At 42.6% G+C, this 25,559-nt stretch overlaps 1 protein-coding gene across 1 annotated transcript; it reads left to right on the top strand.

Annotated features, from left to right (window-relative positions):
* Window positions 1-448: 448 nt before the first annotated feature.
* SLC16A4 (solute carrier family 16 member 4) lies at window positions 449-25,215 on the top strand. The gene is given in 10 exon segments (XM_045478596.1): window positions 449-826; window positions 2,249-2,347; window positions 8,940-9,072; window positions 9,873-10,016; window positions 10,193-10,354; window positions 11,713-12,234; window positions 14,830-15,041; window positions 16,063-16,156; window positions 25,081-25,128; window positions 25,131-25,215. Coding segments are annotated over 9 exon segments (1,455 nt in total). The 5' UTR covers window positions 449-826; window positions 2,249-2,260; the 3' UTR covers window positions 25,184-25,215.
* The last annotated feature ends 344 nt before the right edge of the window (window positions 25,216-25,559 follow it).

The following is a 25,559-nucleotide window of genomic DNA, read 5'->3' as shown; positions in this document are numbered from 1 at the left end:
GCTCAAAGATAAACTGAAGCATATTAAAAATGTTAAGAATTTAGGGGCACCTGGGTGGCTCAGTCGGTTCAGCGTCCGACTTCAGCTCAGGTCATGATGTCACAGTTCGTGAGTTCAAGCCCCGGGTCAGGCTCTGTGCTGACAGCTCAGAGCCTGGAGCCTGCTTCGGATTCTGTGTCTGCCTCTCTCTCTGCCCCTCCCCTGCTTCTGCTCTGTCTCTCTCTCTCAAAAGTAAACATTAAAACAAAATTAAAAAAAAATGTTGAGTTTATTTCAACACAAACCAATTCACATCAGGCAGTGTCAAATCAGAAGCGATTAGCAGCACTCTCTCGAAAGTCCAGGGAGATGCTTTTCCAGAAAAGTGTGGATGCAAAGCAAGGTTTTGTTTGGTTGGTTTTTTTGTTCATCTGTTTTCTTAGGTAGTTTATTTAGGGGCACATAGGTGCCCCTTGCTTACAGAAACCACCTTGACATTAGAGTCCCCTCAGTGTAACAGCTTCCTTGCTTGGACAACAGTTACCAAAAGAATTTTCTACTCGGTTTACTCTGATGCTTGCTTCTGAGTCGATGGTGAAAACTTCTGAGTCTAGGTGACTGGAGGGAGGGCCTGGGTTAATGTCACTCAAATCACAGTGTTTCCTCCTCCTCCCCTTAGGAAGTAAAGTCCACTCAACCTCACAGACTTAGAAGGCTCGCTTGTTTTTGCTGTGCAGCGGAATGAAATGCCTTAAAAAAAAAACAGTGACTTTCTGAAAACTCGTAGACTTTCTTTTCCTTCCCAGATTGCCTCATCTGGATTCCTTTGCCGAACACCACATCAAAGGTAAAACAAAAAACGAGATTGTGTGTTGGGGTGGGTTTTCTAGAATGTTTTGAGGGACTGGCATCTCCCCCATTCCCCACCCCCCATCCTCCCTGCCTGCTCACCAGGTCATTCCACATGTGCTGGCAGCTGACTGGTTTTTTCCAGAAAGCAAGAACCTGCCTGCCAATCCGACAGTGGGAAATAAAGAAAGCTGTGTCCCTTCCTCAGAACATTTACCTTTCTCTTTGCTATTTCTCTCTCTCTCTCTCTCTCTCTATATATATATATATATATGTATATATATATATATATATATATTTTTTTTTTTTTTTAACTGGAGCTTTTGTGAGAAAACAGCAGACTCTATGATACTTTACTCCTGAGTGCTTTCTAGCAGGCACCTCCTAAGATCAAGAACATTCATTCTCTCGCAGAACCATAAGATCACCATCACACTTAAGAGATTTTTTAAGTTTATTTATTTTGAGAGAGAGAAAGCATGAGAAGGGGAGAGGCAGAGAAAGAACCCCAAGCAGGCTTGAGATCACGGTTCATGAGCTCACGTCCTGAGCCGAAATCAGGAGGAGTCAAACTTTAACCTACTAAACCACCCAGGCACCCCTCATACTCAGATTTAACCCTGTCAACTGTAAAGTCCATAAACAAGTGACCTCCCAAACACTCTTCCAGCTTTTTTCTGGTCCAGGATTCATTCGAGGAACAGTCATTGCGGTTTGCTGGCACGTCTATTTAGTCCCTGATAATATTTTCATTTCAGCAGTTGCTTTGCAAAGAGAATTCCCGAACCCGAGGCTACCCGTCCGTTTCTTATTTCTCTAAAGAGGACCAGAGAATAACACAGAGCTTCCCCTAGGATGGGGCTCACAGACCAAGGGGGAGAACAGCCACAGAGGACAGTGCTATGAACGGGCCACCCTACAACCAGTGAGGTCAGCCTTTGCAGATAACTTCTTTGCAATTCCTCCCTGAGATAAACTGAGTGGTGGAAGAGAGATCTCTGTGGTGACTTTGATGTCCCTCAAATCGCGGCCTTTCATTAGCTTTTTCTCCCCTCTCCCATGGTTCTGCCTGGATTGTGACCATGGAATAAACAGGGATAAGGAGATATTACAGTCCGGCAGACTTGGTAGGTAACTAAGGGCACATGCCAAGAGAACTGCCAAAGCCATCTGGGCTTGCCAGGTGAAGCTAGGCAGCAGGCCTCTAGAAAGATCTCCAAAGATGGTACAAAGTCCTGTTTGCATTTTTGAGGCTGAGATCAGGGAATTTACACACAATTTAGAAATGAGGACATCATCCGTCTTTAAAGGGGAGGGCTAAAAGAAATTACAAGTGGTTCTGTATCATGAAGAAAAATAAAGTTTACAAGTTTAGATCAGTTTCTTGTCAACTGAATCAACTGCCTTGGATTTGTCACAGAGACCGACCATCATGCGGCGGAGGGCAGGGAAGGCCCGGCCTTACACTAAAGCCCTGGATGGAGGTTGGGGATGGATGGTTGTATTTCATTTCTTCCTGGTAAGAATTTACTTTCCCCTTTCCTATTGCTCGAAAGAGAGCTCTCGGGAGAAAGGCTCAGAGCAAAGCTAGGAACTGCCAACAGCTGCCAGTCAGCAGCCCACACCGAACCTGGGAGAAAGTTGAAAACGGTCCCCTTGAGTGAAGGCCCAAGTGTTCCCCTCCAGTCTCCTCCCCGCTATCATCCCGAAGCCCAGAGTGCCCATCCTCAGCTCTGCCCTGGCCACATGTGCAACCATACAGTTAAGCACCCCGGAAGTAGCACTGGGAGGAGCCAAAAAGTGCTACTGGGGTGGGTTCCCAGCTCCGCCCAGCACACACGTGGCAGCAACCTCCCTCTCCCCTAGGGGACGGGGACATTTCCTCTCTGTTCCGCCCGCTGTCCGCTTCACAACCCATCCCCACAACCGTAACTTATGAGGCCCAGTGTATATTTCTTTTCTTTTTTTTATGTTTGTTTTGATTGAGAGCAAGCTTGAGCGCACACACTTGTGGATGCATGTGGGGGAGGGGCAGAGAGAGAGCGTGAGAGAGAGAACCCCAAGCAGGCTCCACGCTGTCAGCTCAGATGCGGGGCTCCATGTCACAGGAACCAGGAGGTCATGCATGGCCTGAGCCGAAATCGAGTCGGATACTTAACCAACTGAGCCACCCAGGCGCCCCCCAATGTTTATTTCTGGCATGTCTGGAAAAGGAGAAGATGGAGATTCTGAAACTAGAGCTTGATTTATGTCCTTCATCTGTAAGCAACTGGACTAGGCACTCTTTTTTAATGAACTGATCCTCCCAGAAGCTCTTCAGGTTGTCGTGAGCCTGGCGATCTCATTCTAGAATATGCGAGGGCGCCATTCCAGCTGTGCCCCGAACAAGCCTGTGACGGTGGTGCCAGCCCCACAGTTCCTCATCAGTGCTCCCAAATGCGTTAACTTTCAGATGTGTTCACAGAGATATCCTTTCCCTCCTGACCCTCCTCCCCTGCTTAGCCCTACGGGAAGCAGCTCACAAAGATGGGAGCGCGGGTCCTGGTGACCGCTAATAATTGTACAGACCACAATGGGGTGACTAAGAACTCTGTAAGCAGGACGATGGGAAACCATCAGGCCTCCTCCTTAGTGACAAGAGGGGAAAGGAGGGGCACAGGACCTCAGCCAGAAGTTATGTAATACAGATCTCCTAACTGGAGGACTATTTGTTAAACATTAGCTTCATTACCAAAGAATGTGGATTTTTTTTTTTCCCCTCCCCGAAATGGTACTAATAAGAAAATGAAGGATGTCCTAGTGCAAGAGCCAGCCCTCCCTGTGGCTGGGCCACCTCCGCAAATCACAGGCTTTGCAGAACTGGCCTTGCTGGTGAGGATCTCCAGATCTCCCACCTTTCTCCCCAGTGATGAGCCCTACTTTTTCCTACATTATCCTCTGAGGACAGAAGCGACTTGACCAATTTAGTTGCCGGTAAGGAAACCGTCTAATAAGCAGATAATTAAGGTCCCACTTTTCTGTGTGATGTCACTTATAAAAGCACAAAAAAATATACCGAGTCCTCAAATGTTAACAATTAACTCCAGCTAACTAACTGCAGTGGTGTACATAGATGCTTAAAGGAGTGTGTGGTTTGGGGTCTGCGTGAGTTACAAGTATACTTTTCTACAATAGACGAATTCCTGGAAAGGGGAGTGAAACATCCAGTACCTGGTAGCTATTAAGCACTTGAACATATGGCTAGTGCAACGGAGAAACTATATTATGGGAGTTTCACTGTAGTTTATTGAAACTCAACTGAAACAAAATAAGGTGCCAAAGTGCAAATGCATTCATACAAACACCCTCAGGAACACATTCAAATGAAGTGCAAACTCCATACCCCTTTTCCAAGTCCTCCCACCCCGGGCCTTTAGTGTCCCCTGCACGCACACTTAATTTGGAAAAGGAAGCTCCAATATATTTTGACGTATTAATTAGCACCCAATTAAAATTGCAAAATTAATTTAGTATTAAACAGCCACATGTGACTAGTGGCTCTATGAGAATAGTTGTATAGTCTATCCTGTGACCTATTATAAATGTTTCCAGATTATCAACCTAAGAATTATGTGTTTTAGCCAGCTAATAAAAGAGTGGTACAGAAAGGCCCTTGAGATGAGTTTAAAAACTCAAGTGCACAGGGGCATCTGGCTGGCTCAGTCAGTAGAGCATGTGACTCTTGATCTTGGGATCATGAGTTCAAACCCCATATTGGGTGTAGAGCTTACTTTATTTTTTTAAATGTTTATTTATTTTTGAGACAGAGGGAGCAGGGAGAGGCAGAGAATCCCAAGTAGGCTCCACACTGTCAGCACAGAGCCTGATGTAGGGCTTGAACCCACAGAACTAGAGATCATGCCCTGAGCTGCAATCCACGCTTGCCTATGCACACACTCCCTCTCCCTCAAAAATAAACAACAGAAAAGCAAAACAGAAAAATCCAGTAGCAAAATATTCTTTGGGAGTGCTCTACTTTAACAAAAAGGACACATTCTCGGGATGCCCCAGCTCAGTGGGTGGAGTGTGTGGCTCTTGATCTTGGGGTTGAGTTTGAGTCCCATGTTGGGTGTAGAGATTAAAATTTTTTTTAAATCTTAAAAAAATAAAATCAAGGACTCATCCTAACGAACTTGCCAGACTTTGTTAACTATATATTTGCACGATTTTTTTTCTGTATTCAGTCTGTCTCGCTGGACTGAATGTCCCATGAGGGCAGGGGCCATGTCTGTTTGGTCACCACCGTATACTCACTACTGTAAGCCCAGCCCCTCATAAACAGCCTCGAATATAGTAAGCATTCACTAAATACCTGTCAGTGGATGGGTAAGACGGATGGAGGGATTGATGGACACACTTATGAATTAACCAGGTGATGAATAATGAGATTGGAGAGATGAGCAGGGGCCTTGAAGGGCATATTAAAAACACTGTTTTGTTGTTGTTGTTGTTTTTTCCATCTTGAGGCCGAGGAGCTAATGAAAAAAAAAAAGCAAGGGAAATGATGGGATCAGATGTGCCTTTTAGGAAAATAGCTCTGCCTACAGGGTGGATGATGGTTGGTGGGGGGGGAGGCCTGGAAGCAGGGAGATCCACTGGAATGATGCTGTAATAATCTGGGTGAGAAAAAAAGGCCCTAAATTAAGGCAACAGCAATGAGGATGGATGAACCAGAGATCCGTGCAATATTGAGGAGACAGACTGATAGGACTTGGAAGGTAACTGAATGTCAGAGAGAGAGGGAGTCAGAGTGCTGGGCTGGTGGCTTGGGCAACTTGGAGAAGGACAGGTGTCACTCACTGAGCTGGAGGACACAAGGGAAGGACATGAGAGGATGCTTGCATCGCTTCATCCTGGACAGTCTGAGGTACATGTGATGTAACCACTAATGTGTTCAGCAGCCCACGAGCATGTGGAGCACAGGATCTGCACACGGAAATCTGGGAGTCATCGGCATACGTTGGCTGGCTTGTGCCAACGGGCAGGGGGTGCAAAATGGCCAGGGAGGGGGAAGAAGAGCAACTTGGCAGAAGCCTGGGGAAAATCGATGTCAGAGGGTGGGCGGAGAGTAGCCCAGAGGAAAGGGAGAAGCGTCGATGCAGAAGCAAACACAGAAATGTCCAGGAGGTAGGAGTGATGAACAGGTGCTGCCGTGAGGTCAGATGCCACAGAAATGACGGGTCATTAGGTCAGCGACAAGGAAGACTCCGGTAGCCTCGCTAAGAATCGGTAGCCAGGGGCGGGATGTGAGGAAGTGGAGAGACCTTAGCAGACTCCTCTGAAGTTTGTGCAGAGCAGGAAGGAAGGAAGAGCTGGGGTGATAACAGAGAGGGACCCAGGGTAGAAGGAAGTGGTTATTAAACAGTAATTACCCCATCACTTCCGACAAAGCCTGATACCCTCTATTCAAAAGGGGCCACTGTGGCTGATCCAGTGCCCTTTCCCAATACAATACTCTAGTCAGATGGACCTGGTGAGGGAGCTCTCACTGCATGCGCACTGGGGTTGGGGGTGCTCTTAAAGATACAAAGAAAATGAGGGGGCTGGGTCAGTCACAGGAGAATTTCTAGGGGCTTTTATTGGGGGGCAAGCCCATTCACAGTGTCTGAGGTGGACTCTGGGCCAGGCCTGAAACCCACCCGACGCTGGTGGAGAGCCTGGGACGGCGTAGTAGAACCTAGCCTGCTCGGATAACGAAGGAAAAATCCAGACCTTGGGAAAAAGAGTTTTGAGATAGGAGTCAAGAGAAACAAAGTTGGAAGGTTACAAGTTAAGGGAGGGAGAGAGGGAGGGAGGGAGGCAGGGCACATGCAAAGGCTGTGGCCTTGGCTTTCTTGACACACAGTGAAAACGCAGAGCCAGTTATGAGACAAGTCCTACCCACCCACTGCTGCTACGCCCACACATCAAGGACAGACCAGAAAGGAAAGGTCCTGTACTGGGGGACAAGAAGCTAGCCAAATTCAGGTGGCTAAGAGCAGACGTCAGCACCCGTGTAGATGCCAGCCCAGGACCCGGGTCCACAGAAAAAGAGGAAGGGCATTTTACAGAATGATGCCTCACCGTGGTGTTCCTTGCTCACGAGATGATGCAATCACCACTCTGCACTTGGAAGTGAGAAAAACAAGTCTAGGCCGCCCAAGGCTTGCTCTTGTTCTCTAGCCTCGTTTCCTGATAGAAGCACCTTTGAGGAATATTAGGATTACAAACGGCCTGAATGAGACCCTGATCACATGTCTTTTCCACTTGTGAAGGTACGGCCCAGGTGTCCATGGCACTGTTCACTCCAAATAAGGGGGATTTTGTGGCTACTATCAACTCAGAATGGGAAAAATACACTAAGGGACCGCCTTCTCACCGTGCCCAACTTTTTGCAACACAACCTTGGAACACTACCGATTCTTAGTTCCTTAGTCCACACAAGAAATAATCCTCGTCTGAAACAAGGGTCGAGTGAAGGGGATAGAGGGGGAAGGTCTTATTTGGCATGTACTAGCTGAGGGAATGAGATGCCTAAGAGGAGGCAGGTGAGTGGGTGGTACCAATGAAAAGAGGAGGCGTGGGATAAGGGAGAGGAGTTCAGTTTTGGATGAGTTGATCTGGGTTAGATACAGTTGGCTACGCAAGATAACAAAATCACAGCTAACAGCTTGAGCATTAAATGCTATAAAGAACCTGAATTTTCTCAATCTTCCTGTTCTCTGAGCAAGGTAACATTTCCTTTCTCCCGGCTTTACAAAAGAGAACGCTTAAATTCTGTGAAGCGGTTTGCCCAAGGTCACATCCCTAACTGGAAGTGGGGCCAGGATGCAGGCCAACAGAGGCTGACTGCAGGAGAGTGCTCACACCTATTACACTCAGAAACCCTGAGTGACCGGCTGTCTGTGGAGTGGGCACAAAGTGAGATGAGGGCAGAGCGACAGGGGGTGATACTTGCCACGTGGACAGAGCTAAGTGGAATTAGCAGGGTCTGTGGTTCTTAAGTGATGCCAGGCTGAGAGCAGAGAGCTGAGAAAGTGGCCTTGAAAAGTCAAGGCCACTGACAAAAAAGAAAGCGGAAGCAAGGAAGCCCCTGGAGACAGTGGATACACATGCTCGGCTCTGAGAGGCTGCAGACCCTGGCCTAGTGGCTTCCCTTCCAGTTCCCCCTCCTGACCACTGATCTTCAACTGCCCCCAAACTAATCAGAATTCTCAGAAACCAATGTTAAGAGGCCACAGAAAGAAAACTTGACCTCAAGAGGAACATTCCTCCTAGTAGAAGGGAGAAGGGTGGTGTGGGCAAGGAGGGTTAGGTGGGACAACAGAAAAGGATGGGGCACATGACCAACCGTAAGTAAGGTGACCCTCCAACCTGTTAACCCTTGCTGCTCTGGCATAAATTAGTAGTGCTGTTTTCCACTCTCAAGTGTTTGTATTAGGATGATAAAGTGAATGGTAACCCTACTTGTCAAGTGAGGAAGGGTACTCGGTTTAAGCAAAGTTAAGGCAAAGCTAATCTAAGAACCGATGGGAACAATTCTTCGTCTCTTGGACCAATGTGCTTCTCTCACGAAGGTAACTGTAATTAGCGGTCTTTAACAGAGGTTTTTTTTTTTTTTTTTTAATTTTTACTTATTTAAGTAATCTCTACACCCAACATGAGGCTCAAACGACCTTGAGATCAAGAGTCACTGCTCCTCCAGCTGAGCTGGCCAGGTGCCCCTAACAGATGGTATCCCAATAGGACGGTAGAGTGGTTGGTCTGGAGTTAGTCTATCTGGGTTCAAATCTCACCTTCAGCATCCCTATCTTGAGCAACTTTTAATCTCTCTAAACTTCACATTCCAAAAAAACATCTATTCCATAGCCCTGTAATGAGGATTAAATGAGAGACTTTTGCATAAAGTAGTTCGACACTCCATGGGGATGGCCGCCCCACAAAATATAATAAAATGAGGAAGCCTCAAACAAATTGGTAAATCCTGGTGAGCTGGGGGTGGTGGTGGTGGGGGGGGGGGTCATCAACATGAGCATCTGTGACCTTCTCTGTAATGGCTCACTCATACCGAACTTTGGTCTGCTTTGATTTAGGTAAATGTGTTTGTGATGGGAATTACCAAGACGTTTGCAATTTTCTTTGTGGTTTTCCAAGAAGAATTTGGAAGCAGCTCAAGGCAAACTGGCTGGATTGGATCCATCATGTCATCAATTAGTTATTCTGCAGGTATAAAGCTGGCCATAAGCTTGCCGTCCAAGGAAAAGAACCACATAGGGAAATTCCAAGAAGACTCATCTGTCAGTCATTTAAGATTGAAGCTTGCTAAAACTCAAATTCATTAACAGGCAAAACTGAGAAAAGTTCAGGGCTTGCAGTGTTGAGCCTCTCCTTGGCAAAATCAGAAAAATTAAGATTCAAAGAAAGTTGAAGAATTCAACTATTTACTTCCATGATTCAATTTTTCATGCCTTGTTTCTTTCCACAGTGCCTTAACAACGGTTCAGTGAGCCAGTCTCTCTGGGAAATCAGGCCATGAAGTTGTGGGCCCATCACCTAAGCACACTTAAAACAACACAGAGAACCAATTCCTCTTTCTTTGCTTCTATTTAGGGCTAAAACATGGTAGAGTAGATTAATGACTGAACCCTGTTCTAGTCCTAAGTCACTAGATGCAATCCCATTTTGTGTTACTGTTAGGTTTTATTTATTTACGTCATCTCTACACCCAACACAGCGTTCAAACTCAAGATCCTGAAATCGGGTCGCATGCTCTTCCGAAAGAGCCTGTCAAGTGTCCCTCAGGTTGCGGTTTTATAACGCATTTTCAAACCAGCTTATTTACAATTCTCTTTAAAGCAAAACAGCTCTTCTTCCAAAAAGCAAAACAGAATATTAAGAAACCCAATCCAGACACCTTTCTAAAGGATACACAATACTTCCAAGTCCTTTTCCTTCGGTTGCTTTAAATTGTGCATCAGGAACGCCAAAGCACTTACCCAGTATTTGCCTTTCTTCCTTTTTCCGAGGACCTCTGGCTGCCATGATTTGTGACATAATCGGAGAGAAGACTGCCTCCATTCTTGGGGCTCTCCTTGTTACTGGTGGATATCTGATCAGCAGCTGGGCCACTGGCATTCCCTTTCTTTGTGTGACTATGGGACTTTTACCTGGTGAGTCCATCGTAAAAACCAGACTATGCAAGATGGAACTTTACCGTCTCGTCCATGGGCCCCAAAGGCCTCCTTCTACATCTCAGATCAGGGAGAATAGATCATCTGGTACCAAGTCACTTCATGTGATTCCACACTATTGGTTTTTTGTTTTTGTTTTTGTTTTTGTTTTTTAGGTTTGGGTGCTGCTTTCTTGTACCAAACAGCTGCTGTGGTAACTACCAAATACTTCAAAAAACGACTGGCTCTTTCTACAGCTATTGCCCGTTCTGGGATGGGACTCACATTTCTCTTAGCACCTTTTACAAAAGTCCTGATAGATCTGTATGACTGGACAGGTGAGTCATTCTGTTTCTAAACTATCAACTCTGTAAGATTTAATGTTTAGCTTTCCCCCCGCCCCCGCCCCCCACTCTGATGAGTGCAAGGGAAGGATTTTTGAGCCAGGGAGGAAATAAGCATGACTTCTAAAGCAGACATGCTCCTCCTCTTCCCTGGAGAACACACAGCAGAAGAGGTACTGAACGATTTGCGGGTTCTGCCAGCCGCCACGAGCAACTCTGAGCTCAGCAAAGGGAGGGCACTCTGTGCAGCTGGGGAAACACCTTGCAGGGAAAGTGATACTCCTGGGGACCCGAGGACTCCCTCCTCCTCTTTCACCATGAAAGCATTCTCTTTGTACATCTTCCCTTAAGACAAATCTGCATTTAAAACTGCCTTCCCCATCCAGCTCACCAAAACAGACAAAAAAAAAAAAAAAAAAGGGAGGGGGGTAAAAAACAGCATTATGTTCATTCATAGCCTTTTATACAGCGTCGACTATAGAGTTTCCACAAACAAATGAACACCATTTGACTCCACAATTTTCTTTGTGCCTACGCTAAAACATTTAAGGATTAAAATCATCTTAAAGTACTAGAAAAACATATGTGTATCTATGGGCAGAAGTACATATGTAGGAATATACACAAGCCTATTTCTACCTGCAGAACATTCTTGTTGACTCTTTCCTTTCCCAAGTGAAAACCCACCGGTGGCCTCACAGTACACAGAACGAGCCGGTAAATCCATAAGGCAAGACAGCCGAACCTACAGCCAATTCCATCTCTGGAAGTACGAGACACAGCCCACAGCTTTGGTCAGGCCATGCTGAGACCAAGCAACTACTCAGCTGCCAAGGCGAGACTGGCATCTGTCTTCTTTCAAGGAATTTTAAAAAGTCATGAGATGAGAGGCTTGCCCCTTAATGCTGTATTCTCTATCCCTAAATCTATATCCCTACTTCAGGATATCCTGAATCGCTATTTAAAACACACTGTAATTCTCTAACATTTCAAATATCCCCCCCCCCCCAAAAAAAAAACCGCATGCTCCCCACCCAAACCTCTTTTTTCCTCTTACACAAATAACACTCTCTCCTTCCACGCCATTTCCTGGTGCAGCTTTCTGGTTTTCTATTTTCAAAGGATGCCCTGTTTCCACAAGGATACAGTGGTGTGCAGGGCTAAAAATGAAGTCAACAGATTTAGATACTTCAGTTAAATTTAGGGGACAAAGTAGTGTCTTTAGGAATTATTACACTATGACAGAATACATTTAGTGGTGGGGCCCCTTCTGAGCCTAAGAACACAGAGTACTGTGAAATGAGAGGGGTCATATTTAACTTAACTTCTCACTCTCTCTCTCCCCTATTTAGGTGCCCTTATACTACTTGGAGCACTTGCACTGAATTTGGTGCCTTCCAGTATGCTCTTAAGACCCATCCATATTGCAAGCGAGAACAATTCTGATGTTAAAAATAGAGGTAGCCGCTTGTCTACAAGTAACCCAGGGGCAGTGTGTGAGACAGAAACGTCATCCTGCAATGAGACACAAGAGGTCACCACCATCAGGGACAGTGCTATGCAGAAGGCTGGACAACCTGGTCCAAGTTTAATAGTGTCACAAAATAAAAGCAAAGAGTTCAACAATGGGCCTGATGGAAACAGTGTGTTCCTAGTAACTAATGAAGACAGTTATGAGAAAGAGGCTATTTCACGGAGCTGTAAGCAAAACTTCTTCGACATTTCCCTTTTTAAAAATCCCTTCTTCTACATATTTACCTGGTCTTTCCTCCTCAGTCAGTTGGCATATTTCATCCCTACTTTTCACCTGGTAGCCAGAGCCAAAACACTGGGGATTGACTTCATGGATGCCACCTTCCTCGTTTCGGTAGCTGGTAAGGAAGCATTACTTTAACCTCAAACTCAAAAGGAACTTAATTTTACAAGAAGTTACCAGATTTTATTTATAAACTAAAGAAAAGCAATGGTTTTTAAAGGAGTTGTGGGAGGGCCAGGGAAAAGGAAGTCTTTGGAGGCTGATGGGAGCGCCTGGCGTATCCCTCCACAGACCTGTCACTGTACCTTACACACAGGCTCCCTATAGCAGACAGTGGCCCCCAAGCAAGGCTTGTTCATTTTTTTTGTTTTTAATTTGAGGGTTGTTTTTTTTTAATGTTTATGTTTGAGAGACAGAGTGCGAGCGGGGGAGGGGCAGAGAGAGAGGGAGACACAGAATCGGAAGCAGGCTCCAGGCTCTAAGCTGTCAGCACAGAGCCTGATGCGGGTCTCGAACTCACGAACCGTGAGATCATGACCTGAGATGAAGTCGGATGCTTAACCAACTGGGCCACCCAGGCGCCCCCGTTAAATAATTGTTGGATAAATACTCGGTTTTAAAAAGCTGGTGCCCAGTGGCAACAGCCACAACAGGAAGCAGGAAAACCATAGGCAGACAGCATAGGACACAGGTTGGTTCTGGAGTTAGACTTCCTGAGTTCAGGGTTTTGCTCTGTACTTCCTACCTGTACAACCTTCAGCAAGTTAGTCGTGTTCCCTGTGCCTCAATTTCCTCATCTGTAATACAGTGATAATAGTACCTATCCTCATAAGGTCACCAGGATTGAACGAACAATGCATGTAGCATCTGAAATAGTTCCTGGCCCATCGTAAGCATTCAATAATGTTCTATCAGTATGTGTAGCTAAGAACTTTTTCCCTTGAACTCACAGTAAGACAGATAAATATGTCTCTCAAGGCTAGTCACTAATGGGCTGGCTGATATTTAAAAAAAATTCGAGGGGCATCTCTGGGTGGTTCAGTCAGTTGAGCATCCGACTTTTGCTCAGGTCATGGTCTTGCAGCCTGTGGGTTCAAGCCACGCACTGGGCTCTGCGCTGGTACTGCGGAGCCTGCTGGGGATTCTCTACCTCCCTCTCCGTGCCTCTCCCACTCACGCGCTCTCTCAAAGTAAATAAATAAACTTAAAAATTTTTAAATAAATTTGAATGTTAAGTTAAAAATGAAAACAATTGGGGCGCCTGGGTGGCTCAGTCGGTTAAGCGACCAACTTTGGCTCAGGTCATGATCTCACAGTTCGTGAGTTTGAGCCCCATGTCGGGCTCCGTGCTGGCAGCTCAGAGCCTGGAGCCTGCTTCAGATTCTGTGTCTTCCTGTCTCTCTGCCTCACCCCTGCTCACACTCTCTCTCAAAAATAAACATTAAAAAAAATGAAAACAATCATTTTAGTGTGTATTCATAAAAATGTAAGAAAACAAAATGCTTGCTTCCAAAGAGATGGGTCCTCTCAAAGGACCAAATAGAGAACTTAAGAAAATGAAAAGGAATGACATGGAACTGGATTGTTCTAAACATCTGGAAATTCTAAGTAGCTCAATATTAACTTTTCTCTTGCGAATTTCTTGAAAAGACTGCTTACCAAGTCCTTACAAAACTGACCATACCCCATTTCCAACTGCAAAGATACCTCACTTCAGTCAACTAAAGCTTGTGTACACAAGAAAAAGATACAAAGCTGAACTGCTTTTTTTCACTAAAATGCCTGGCAGTCATCAATTTAGATCAGTTTAGGGCTATGCAACAAGACCAAAGAACCTAACATAAAGTTTCCATAGGTACCCTAGGAAATAACTGTAAGAACAGAAATGGAATAGTAGGATGCATTTTCTGTCCCACTCCCCCTTTTTTTGTAGAACAATTCACGTCTAAAACCATAGGAAGAATTACAAGTACCAAACAACTGTAGCTTATGCTACTCTTAGTGAAAATCTTTCATTATTTAACTGCTACATTAGCTTATAATCGATAAAAACTAAGAATCGTCTATTATCATGCTACTGAATGGAAACTGTGGTTCTTAAATTTTATTCAAGATACACCATAGCTCCAATGTTCAAAATGACCACGCACTTCCAGATTTCCTAATTCCAAGTTAACATAATAACCTTTAGAGGAGGAATTAATTACCAAACCCTCATACACAATCATAATAAAGAGTCCCAACATCTATTTTTTTTTTTCAACATAAGACTTTATTATTTATAGTCTCCAGTCTTCCACCATATGACTTCCCCAGCACACTGACCAGAGAGTCTAGGAGTCTTTTAGAAAATTCACTCCCTCCCTTGCAGGACCTCTCTGAGGAAGGCCTCCTGAGCAAATGGTCCTCTGTAAGCAGGGATTCCCAGTCAGGAGGTACGAGCTTTCCAAATGCAATCAGGAAAAAAATACCTGAAGGGTCTTCTACCCAACTCTGAAGGAGCCTTTTTGGTATTTTATTAGATGTATTTGGAACAGGTACAGAAATGATAGAATCCATCGACAGACAAATGAGACCATTTTTCTCTCATATGTCCTAGCCTCAGGACGAAGCCATATTACTTTTAGGAAAGGAGGTCTAATGCAGCTACACTTCTCAAAGGGGCTAGGCAAATGGAATTAGGATTTCATAAGGTCTTTCAATGCTGTTCCAGGCATCACTGAGACAGTCAGTCAAATAGTCGCCGGATGGGTTGCTGATCAAGACTGGATCAAGAAGTATCATTACCACAAGTCTTACCTCATCCTCTGCGGTTTCACTAACCTGCTTGCTCCTCTGGCCACCACATTTCCACTACTTATGACCTATGCCATCTTCTTTGCCGTTTTTGCTGGTGGTTACCTGGCAATGGTACTTCCTGTACTGGTGAGCAGACACACTCATTAACACTGTTAAAGCATGCAGTAAAAACAAGCATTAATGATAACCTCCCCAAAGAGAATAGGTACTTTGTAGTAATTTTATAATTAAAAAAAAAAAAAAAAAAAAAAAAAAATCACACGCAAGGCTGAAGAAACCCTGCAGCTAGCTATATATCCTGCCCAGTGATTCATCTTACCTTTGGGGGAAGGGATGACGAGAGAATTACCTACATGGGACAAAAAAGAAATGAAAGCAAAAAAAGGATCAGGAGGATTCCACTTTGCTTCTCAGTGTCCCAGCATGTTAGGTCTGTGTTTACTGCTTCCCTAGGCTCTGGAAATTTCGTTGGCTCCTTCTAAGACACCATCTTGAAGAGTTCCCTGAGAAAAACTGGGGCTTCCTGACCAGTGTGACTTCTCTCTTGTTAAGACAAGTTCTATGTACTTTAACAGGGACATTGTTTAACCACTCTCTACTTTTACCTCAAGCTGACATGAAGTCTTGGTCCCAAAAGGAATCGAAATTGTTCTTCTTGGAATCCCATGGATTCTTCTCAGAACTAGGTCCCGAATCTACTGCAACAGAATCCCAGGGAAACTTCTGGCCTGATATCAATATTAACATAAGGGCTGTAAGATATTATACTTATTCAAGAACCAAGCTTTCTAAAGCTGAAGTCAACCTGGGAAAACTGACTTCTTACAAACCAATGACTGGTATTTAGCCATAGGTGGATTCAGGAACACCCCTGTCTGCTTAGAATGTAAATACCATTTCCTAACAGAGAAGAGCTGTGACAGGAAATAAAGGTGCATCTGAGTCACCTCAAAGATCACAATGAAAACACTGCCTGGCTAGCACAACGACTCTTCCCTGTTTGCCTCAGCTTTTCTATAATGTCAAGGCAAAAAGCCATCCAAATCACCTTGGAAATCAACTGTTCATAGCATTTGTCCCTTTGTAGCCATAGTCTCCATAGAATTTCACCCTCAGTATGGCTAACACTGGATTCTTATCCCTACAGGTTGATCTGTCTGGGAGTTCTAGAATACACAGTTTCCTGGGACTTGCCGCTTTCTTTGCTGGGATGGCTATCCTTTCTGGACCACCTATAGCAGGTAACAGCTCAGCTATATTCTGAGCAAACTTTAATAGCAATGAAAGAAAATGCTGACCCAAATGGTGACATGCAATGAATGGCAACATCAGGTTAAAAAACTGATGCTACCTCTGCTGTTCCTATACTAACTCTCACACTGCCATCACCAATCCAGAAGGATCTGAGGATTAATGCAACAGATAAGAACAGATTAATTAAGCAGTTTCTGACATTATCTTGGGAGTCTTAGAGCAAGGATTATGTGCTATGTTTACCTGCCTGGGGAGACAATCCAGATTTTTAGAAGATTCTCAAAGACCTATGATGCCTTAAAACAAACAAACAAACAAACAAACAAACAAACAAACAAACCACTAGCATCTTCTATCTGAGCAGGAGTCAATATGGAGCTCGAAGGTAGCAAGTGTGCCCCTTTGGCTCTTCAGATGTAGCATACATACAGTTGTCCAGGGCTTCTCAGCATCTCTTATTTTCCAAGAGGGATGATGGAGGCCCTTCATATTCTATCTGTACCAAACGCAGGAGGATACTTGGCCTACAGGCCAGAATCCCTGTGGAGAGGAGGTGGTGGGGCCACTGGTGAATATTAAATGCAAGTGCAGGAAAAATTTGGGACTTCTGATGATTTCAGTTAAAGACTGAATTATTATTTTATATGCACTTTTAACCCAAATGCACATTCTGTCCATTGCTTGCTGGCCATCTAAGCCAAGACTATCAAAAGACTACTCAGAAATACTTCTGGGGAACAGACTTAAACTTTAGTATTTTACATACTACAGGTTCTCAACATGCTTAAATGTACAAATTACTACAGCATTTCCAATTATCCACAGACAGGAATTCAGCTTCCTTTTACCTCCTTCAGTCCTGAAGTGAAATAGAAAAAAGATAGGATCTTGCCTCACTATGATTTTTTTAAAAACTAAGTTTTATAATGATATTACTTAGGTTTGCACCTAAATGTTAAGACCTGGAATAGGCAAATATCAAAAGGAAAAAATAGTATTAGTAACAAACAATTATTAACGGAAGAAAAAAAAATGCACCATAGTCGGAGGTTCAATTTAGGTGTACCTAAAGGAAAAGTTTATACAAATATACAACCAACTCCTATTTGCATTTATGAGCACACCTCTGCCCATGTGGTCTAGCTCAGTCTTTACCTCACACCTGGAAAGCAAGCTCGAATTTTAAAGTCAGGCTCAGAACTGTGACATAGGGACCAGTATCAGAAGCCTAAACACCAGAGATGCTTAGCAGAGCAGCTCTGTGGATAGTGTGCAGGTCAGCAAGCTAGAAAAAATGAAGCTCAAGTATAGCTCACCGATGCACTTTTTTCAATCTTGACCCTTCTTCACAGGCCATCTCAGTGACACCTTAAAACTTTCCAAGCCTTTTTGGGCCCAAAGTATAAGAGGTAACAGATAACCGGGCACAGAGTATCTTACTCAAATGATAAAGGGATGTAACATGTTTAGAGATTTCATGTTTTATATGTTTTTGTACACATCTTAAAATGTTTAAAGAGTTCAATACACGATGGGGTGCCTGGGTGACTCAGTCGGTTAAGTGTCTGACTTCAGCTCAAGTCCTGATCTCATGGTTCGTGAGTTCAAGCCCTGAATCAGGCACTCTGCTGTCAACACAGAGCCCACTTTGGATCCTCTGTCCCCCTCTCTCGCTGCCCTCACTCCCCGGCTTGCTCTCTCACTCAAAAATAAACATTAAAAAAAAAAAGTTCAATACATGAGAAGGCAAGGCAAGTTTTGTGAGGAGTTATTACTTGAAAGGGAAAAGTTATAGATATGTATGTGGGTCTTGAAATCAAATTGTATGGTCATGACCTTTAAAATTTTTTTAATGAAAAAGAACAGACTACAACAGAACAGATTAAAAAACAGTGTGCATCACTTTATTTTAAACTTTTAGTTCATACACACACACACACACACACACACACACCCCATATAAAATATAGGTGATGTAAAACACATTTCTTACTATCAATGAGTCAAAAAAAATTTACAAGCCTTTTATTACCCAATGTCCATAATACCCTAGCACTATATGTCAGGAAAAGGACAGCTCATGAAAGAATTTTTACCCACTAATTCAGAAAATATTATTTAGGCAATCATAATTTTTTTTAATAAGTTCTACAAGATAGTCAAAGAAATCGATAAGGCTGTTGCTGACAGCTTATATAGATTTTTAAATCTGGGAGTTGCTCACAGTATCTTAAACAAGATTATTATTATTATAATTAATACAAAATCCAGTCAAACTTCCTTCTCTGTAACATGATCTCTCACTGACTACGTTATGCCAACTAAGCATCTTGTTAAAGGGAGAAACTTCAGTTAAGTCTTTATTCCTGTAAGTCAGTCCTCTGTGGAACGACAAGAGGATTTTACAAAAGCCATTAGACTTGTTCCTAACTTCTGAGTCCAGCACAAGGACCATAGAAAGAACAGAAATGCTGATTTACATACAGATTTACTCAGCTCTCAACAGGCGTGGGCCGTTGCACTGTTGCCTGCAGCTTTAACTAAATCACAAGGCTTACTGGTTATAAAGTATTAAATTCTCAACCAAACTTAGATTCTCAGAACTGTAGGAGATTCTCATTTTGTACTTACCCAGATCTGTTACTATCAAATTGCAAAAGTTGAAATTCCTATAAAAGATTACAGGTATTTTAAAATTAGGAAGCTAGCAAACAGTAAAACTTTTCACAATAATCCTTAGTCAAAACACTAGTTAAAAACTGTAACATCGATTATATGAACAATATTTTCTCCCTCCTGTATGGAAAAGAAAGAGAAAAAAACAAGTTCGTCCGACAGAACATATTTTAAAAATTCAAGGAAAGAAAAAAAAAAGCATAAGAAACCCATAGAAATCATATGACTGAGTTAAAAAAATACTTTTAATAAATGTAAATGGAGCCTATGGGCAAGAAAACTATTTACAGACCTTCATTAACTCTGAATATGTGAAGAAACATAGTAGCAACAAAATCTGTACCATCTCCCATGAAAATAACTGACAGGGACTGAAACGGATCAAAGTGAAAAATCACGACCCCCCCCCCCCCACACCACTTCTTCCGCCCCACACCCTCTCCTATTCCTTTTTAATACTCAGTTGACAAATTCAATGTTAGTTTAATAATATGATCTGCTTCAGACTAGGGCAGTATTAGGGTCGCTCCAGGTTTCCTGACCTCGGGTGGTCAACAGACCTAAGCGCAGGCCAACTAACCCTGCTCCTCCAAACCCCACAATTATCTGTTGGTAAACAGTATCCAGAACTACAAGTTGGCCCAGACAGAAGTTTTGGAAGGTTGTGGAAAAGTAAAAAGTACTGGTATTTTAAAACCTTATTGTATTTCTAGTAGATCCCTGTTAACAAAAATGAACCTGCAAAAAGTAATACAAATACAAAGATCAATCACTGAGCAAAGCATATAATCATATTCTCCAACGTACAAGCAGGAACGTGAAATTTTTCATCTTGTATCAGGCATTGGACCTGTGAGCTCAAAAATGCTAAAGGCTCAGTTTCACTTCAAAATAAAACCACCAAGGGTCCATATTTAAGCTGCCTATAAAATAAAACTGAATGCAGTTCCCTTCTCTTCCACATGCCCCCCACTGCCACCTGATGAATCCCTCTATTATGCTAATATACATATTTTATGTATATTTAAACCAATCACAAATATCTGAGAAGTCCTTCAAACATCATAATTATTTGATTATAGCTTAGTACTCGTTCAATAATTATCAAGCAACTTATTAGCATAGCCCTCTCCTAGCTATGCTAGGAGGAACACAAAGCTGTGGGGAACACAAAGAAAACAAAAATTCTCTTGGGGCATCTAGCTGGCTCAGTGGATAGAGCCTGCGACCCTAATCTCAGAGTTGTAGGTTCGAGCCCCACGTTGGGTGTAGAGATTACTTAAAAATAAAATCTTAAAAAAACAAAAAAACACAATAAAACAGAAAAAGCTATTCTCTTAATGTTCTTCCACAACATATGGGGTCACGGTATAGCCATCACTCTGTCACATATACTTCCAGAACTTAATACTCAGGACAAGAGTCGAGAACCTCTAAAACTAAGAATTATTAGAATGTACATTCTTTCTCTACTTCATTAATTGAAAATTTGATTAAGTCACTATTACTTGGTTATAGTGCAAATTGGTTAACTCTTGTTTTCTTACCTTTGAATGAAGACATCCTGAGTGAGCTGTGTTATAATAAAAATGACCTTAAAAAAATACTGAAGCTTCACTCAGTTAAGTATTTCACATGTGATTTTTTCGACAAACTCAAAGAAAGTCACTTCTAACGCCAAACAGCTCTAAGTTGGTTGTACCCCAGAGTAAGTTAAAGTTAAGTACTTCCTAACGGAGAAGTACATTTCTCTCCGCTTTTGTCAACCTCACGCCTCACCAGAGAGGCCATGGAGGGAAACTGGTAATTTTATACTAACTCTTCATCTGTGTTTTATAAGAACAGACAATGGCTAAAATGGAAATTCATTCATCTAAGCTTGTCTCTGTGCCATTAACACAGATAAGTTCATTTCCTCATGAAATGGCACTTCCTATTTCTAGCCTATCCTCATTTCAGATATAACATGAAACAAATATTCCACCTGTTCCTCACTCCACCTTTCATCAACCATGCCCTCTACAGTTTTATCATCTTGGCCTATAGTTGAAAATTTCTCTATGGCCTGAAATTTTATTTGGAAAACAAATAAAATGACTCCACTTTTTGATGTGCTGTAAATCCACTCTGCAGGTTAGGGTAGGTGGGGACATGTGAGAAGGCAGAGCAAAGTTCTCTGTCCTCTAAACCCGGAGGAACATATCATTCCCTGAAGAAGCAAAAGAAAGTAATGTAAATCATTATTTATTCAGTGATTATTTTCCTCACAAACAATAAAGCCCCCAAGAATTGTATTTGGATTCGGTGTTCCTAAGATTGACGAATCCCTACAAAAACATTGCAAATAAATTCCAAATAGCTTACTACTCTGGTTAAAAAGAGGGGATGGGTGGGGTAGTCTTTCCTTCACAAATATACTCCTTTACAAGGCCAAAAAAAAAAAAAAAAAAAAAAAAAAAAATCAAGCTTCAAAATCCTAACACAGAGCATAATCCTTTTAATGAAACTCATAGCATAGAGCAAATACTTAAAGCACTGCCAGTAAATCTTACTGCAAACTTCTATCGAGGGGCCTTGAGAGAGCTCCTGTCTTCAAAGGCAGTGAGGTTTAAACTTGCTAAACCGTATCCCAAGACTTTTCCCATCATGGCACATATAGAAAATGTTTATAACAGTACGCCCTAAGTAAAATGACAAGGCAGCTAATAGCCAGCAGTGGCTCCAGTGACTCCAGGGAGGACAAAAGATCATTGTACACCTTGGAAGTCTGCCACTGTGCTGTAGCCCAACAGCTAGAAGTTCTGGTTCAAAACCCTCAAGTCACTCATGGAACTCTCAACCACTAATTTGAACCAGCATCAAGGAACTTGGGAATTAAGGGCCTTCTGGGTGTATTTCAAGTTTTAACAAGATGACCAATAATAAACTTACAACAGTAATCCTAATAAAGAGGATTCATAACTCGGTTCAACAATCAAGTTCTGAGCTATAAGAGGTACTTTTTAGACAGGATGGTAAACTCATTTTTAAACACGTATGGCTTTACCTATAAAATGATGAATAGTTTAAAAGTGTTGACATAAAAAAAATAAATTTACAACCCGCTATTAAATATCAAGTTTCATACTGACTATAAAAAAAACTAGTTTGCAGAACTGTTTACGGAAGCTGAGCCCTACCTTCTTAGTTGTTTTCAAGTATCACAAGAAATATCGTTAGACATTCCTGCTTAAAATAAGGGTTATAGCCATAGCCACATGAAAATAATATGGACTATAATTTTATTGTGCATGAGAATCAACTGGGTGCCACCCATGATGAATTACGCTTATGGAAAGCCAATGAATCTGCACGATTAACATGCATCTCAGGTGAATTTGAGGCAGGTAGTCCAGAAACACTGAGGAAATGCTTACAGGACACTTCTTGGGTCTTAGGCAGTCGGTACCAGCTGCCAGGGTACTCCTCCTCCTGAGTGTTGGCTACATATGGTAATACTCAGCATGGAGCGGACACTTAGATGGACACACGCTCTCCTGGATTATGGCTGGTACATCATCTCATTTTTCTCTCTCATCCACAATGCTTTTGCTGTCCACAAAGCAGCCCAGTCTTTTGAATGTCAACTTAGGTGTTTACATATAAATCGATTAGAATACGATGGGTTCTGAATTACCAACAGTCATTTATTTTTTTTAATGTGTATTTATTTTGAGAGGGGGAGGAGGGGCAGAGAGAGACAGGGAGAGAGAGAATCCCAAGCAGGCTCCGTGCTGTCAGCACGAAGCCCATGTGGGGCTCAATCCCAGGATCCTGACCCAAGCAGAAATCAGGAGTCAGACACTTAACTGACTGAGTCACCCAGGCGCCCCAACACTCTAACTTTAAATGTATTTTTATATGTGAAATGAAAGGCTTATTACCAGTTTTCTGGGATTTATAAAGACAACCACCATCACCACCCATTTTCACTATTTTCAGCTATGCCCTCCTGACTTTTTAGCAGCACTATCCACTTCCTTGTCTAAAAACTACTAGTCTTTTCTGGAGCATTTCTTCTGATGTCCCTATCTTATGCTTTGCAGGCTATGTATATACTGGTAAATCTGCTGTACTGGTGGGACTAAGCAAGAATGACAAGGGATAGGAAAGGGTCTGGGTACTTTCTACACTTCCTCCTTTCTAGAAATTTGAGCGACTGGTCACCTACCTATTTCTCTCTTAGATATCTAAAGGTCAATCACAACCCACATAACACAAAGACTTGTCCTACTCCATTTCTCTCCATGCTTAACTCCAAGAAACATTTAAATGAGGTCACTGATCCAACAAGGAGTCAATAGGTAAAAAGCAAGCTAAAGTTAGCTGAATTTAAGAGGCTATAAAACATTCCATTCGTTCATTATATCAGTTAACAGGAAACATAAAGCTAATGAAGCAAACAAAAAAATTATCTATATCAAAACCAAATTAAAAAACAAACGACAGGAAATAAAGACATATACAATCAGACCAAAAAAAGAAAAGGGTATATGCTAACATTCAGTGAGAAACCATGATCCAAAATGAAAATCAGGGATGTCTGGCTGGCTGGGTCAGTACAGCATCTGACTCTTGATCTCAGGGCTGTGAGTTCAAGCCTCATGTTGCACATGGAGCCTACTTAAAATAATACGTAAGCCCTATGAGGGCAGATATTTTCATCTGGCATATAGCACCACAACTTCTTTCAATAAATGATCAGAATAATAGCTTTAAACTTTTTAAGGTTTTTTAGGATTAAAAGCCAATTTACATCTACAAACATAATATGCATATGGTATCTTAGAAAAGGAGTTCTCAGGGTGCCTGGGTGGCTCAGTCAGTTGGGCGTCCGACTTCAGCTCAGGTCATGGTCTTGTGGTTTGTGAGTTCGAGCCCCGCATCAGGCTCTGTGCTCACAGCTCAGAGCCTGGAGCCTGCTTCAGATTCTGTGTCTCCCTATCTCTCGGCCCCTCCCCTGCACATGCTCTGTGTCTCTCAATAATAAATAAACATTAAAAAAATTTTTTTTAACAACAACAACAAAAAAATTAGAAAAGAAGTTCTCAGAGTGTGGTCAGTGGACACCCAGAGGTCCTGAGACCTTTAGGATGGCTAGGAGGTCAAAACTATCATAACAATACTAACACATTATTTGCCTTTCCATAGGGCTGACTTTTATAAAAATGTTTGAAGGCCACACACAAACATTCTTGCCTTGCACATTCTTTGCCACCATACACAGTTTTTAAGAAAAGTGTTTCAGGGCACCTGGTGGCTCAGTCCGTTAAGCATCTCCCTCCTGATTTCAGCTCAGGTCATGATCTCATGGTTCATGAGTTTGAGCCCCACATCAGGGTCTGCACTGGCAGTGAGGAGCGTGCTTGAGATTCTTTCTCTCCCCTTCTCTCTCCCTCTCCCGTGCTCACAGGCATGCATGCTCTCTCTCAAAATAAATAAATAGGCATTAAAAAAGGAATTAAAAAAAAAAGAAAGTGTTTCGTTTAAAAACGGCACGTAATAGTATGTGCCATTAGCCAAATGGTGGACCCACCCATTCTTGATTAAAGAGCATTTTGATTTCAGGGGGATTTATAGTCATCATTTAACCCACTTGACTAAATAGTCACTTCCTTTTCATATGCTCTCACAGCCTCCTGAACCTTCCCTTCATAGCCCTGATGGCACGTGTAACTCACGTGGTTAATACCCAACTCCCCACTAAACTGTACAGTCTGAGGGCAGGAACCATGTCTGTTTTGGCTTAATATCATTACCTTCTTTAACAACTGTTGGGAACATAGTAATTCTGAAATGTTTGTTCAGTGAGGGGAAAAAAGATAATCAATTCTCTCACTTTTTTCTTCAGGAAACAGTAGCAATTCACAATTGTTTTCTTTGTAAGACCAGTGACCTTCGAAAAAGATTCATCACAAAAGCAAACTGTAGGCGTCCCTGAGTTTTCCTAATTTCCACTATAAGACAAGATGAGTTCTGGCTCCACAATGGCTTTCTTCCCACAGGGCTAAACCCCTAACTCAAGTGGAACAGATTTAACTTCATCAATCCAAAATACCAGGCAAGCAGCCTGACTTTCTGTTGGGTCACGATACCTACAAGTACAGGAGGCTTCTTCCCTCAATGAGCAGTATATGGCTGAGAATTACTAACTGAAAGGTTTGCTTTGCTAACAGAGATCATTCTTTCCTTCCAGGCTGGTTATATGATTACACTCAGACCTACACTGGCTCCTTCTACTTCTCTGGCACATGTTATCTCCTCTCTTCGGTCTCCTTTTTCTTTGTACCCTTGGCTGAGAGGTGGAAAAAACAGAGCCTGACCAGGAAGAGAAAGGACTGCAATGAAGCGAGAGCTTAACAAAACAAAATCTAAACAAAGAAGTCACTGGAACAGCAGCTTGGAAGCAAACAGTTTCCGGGGCGCCTGGTGGCTCAGTCGGTTAAGTGTCCAACTTTGGCTCAGGTCATGATCTCACAGTTCGTGAGTTCCAGCCCTGCGTCGGGCTCTGTGCTGACAGCTCGGAGCCAGATTCCATGTCTCCCTCTGTCCCTCCTCTGCTCATGCTCTCTCTCAAAATATATAAACATACATTTAAAAAATTAAAAAAAAATAGTCTATATGGAAAAATTATTTAAAAAAAAGTTTCCTCATTTACAAAATGAGAAGGCAAAC

The sequence above is a fragment of the Leopardus geoffroyi genome, chromosome C1 (assembly GCF_018350155.1).
Source record: "Leopardus geoffroyi isolate Oge1 chromosome C1, O.geoffroyi_Oge1_pat1.0, whole genome shotgun sequence".
Lineage (NCBI taxonomy): Eukaryota > Metazoa > Chordata > Mammalia > Carnivora > Felidae > Leopardus > Leopardus geoffroyi.
Note: the sequence above shows the minus strand (reverse complement) of the source record. Positions and strands in the feature narration are given on the sequence as shown.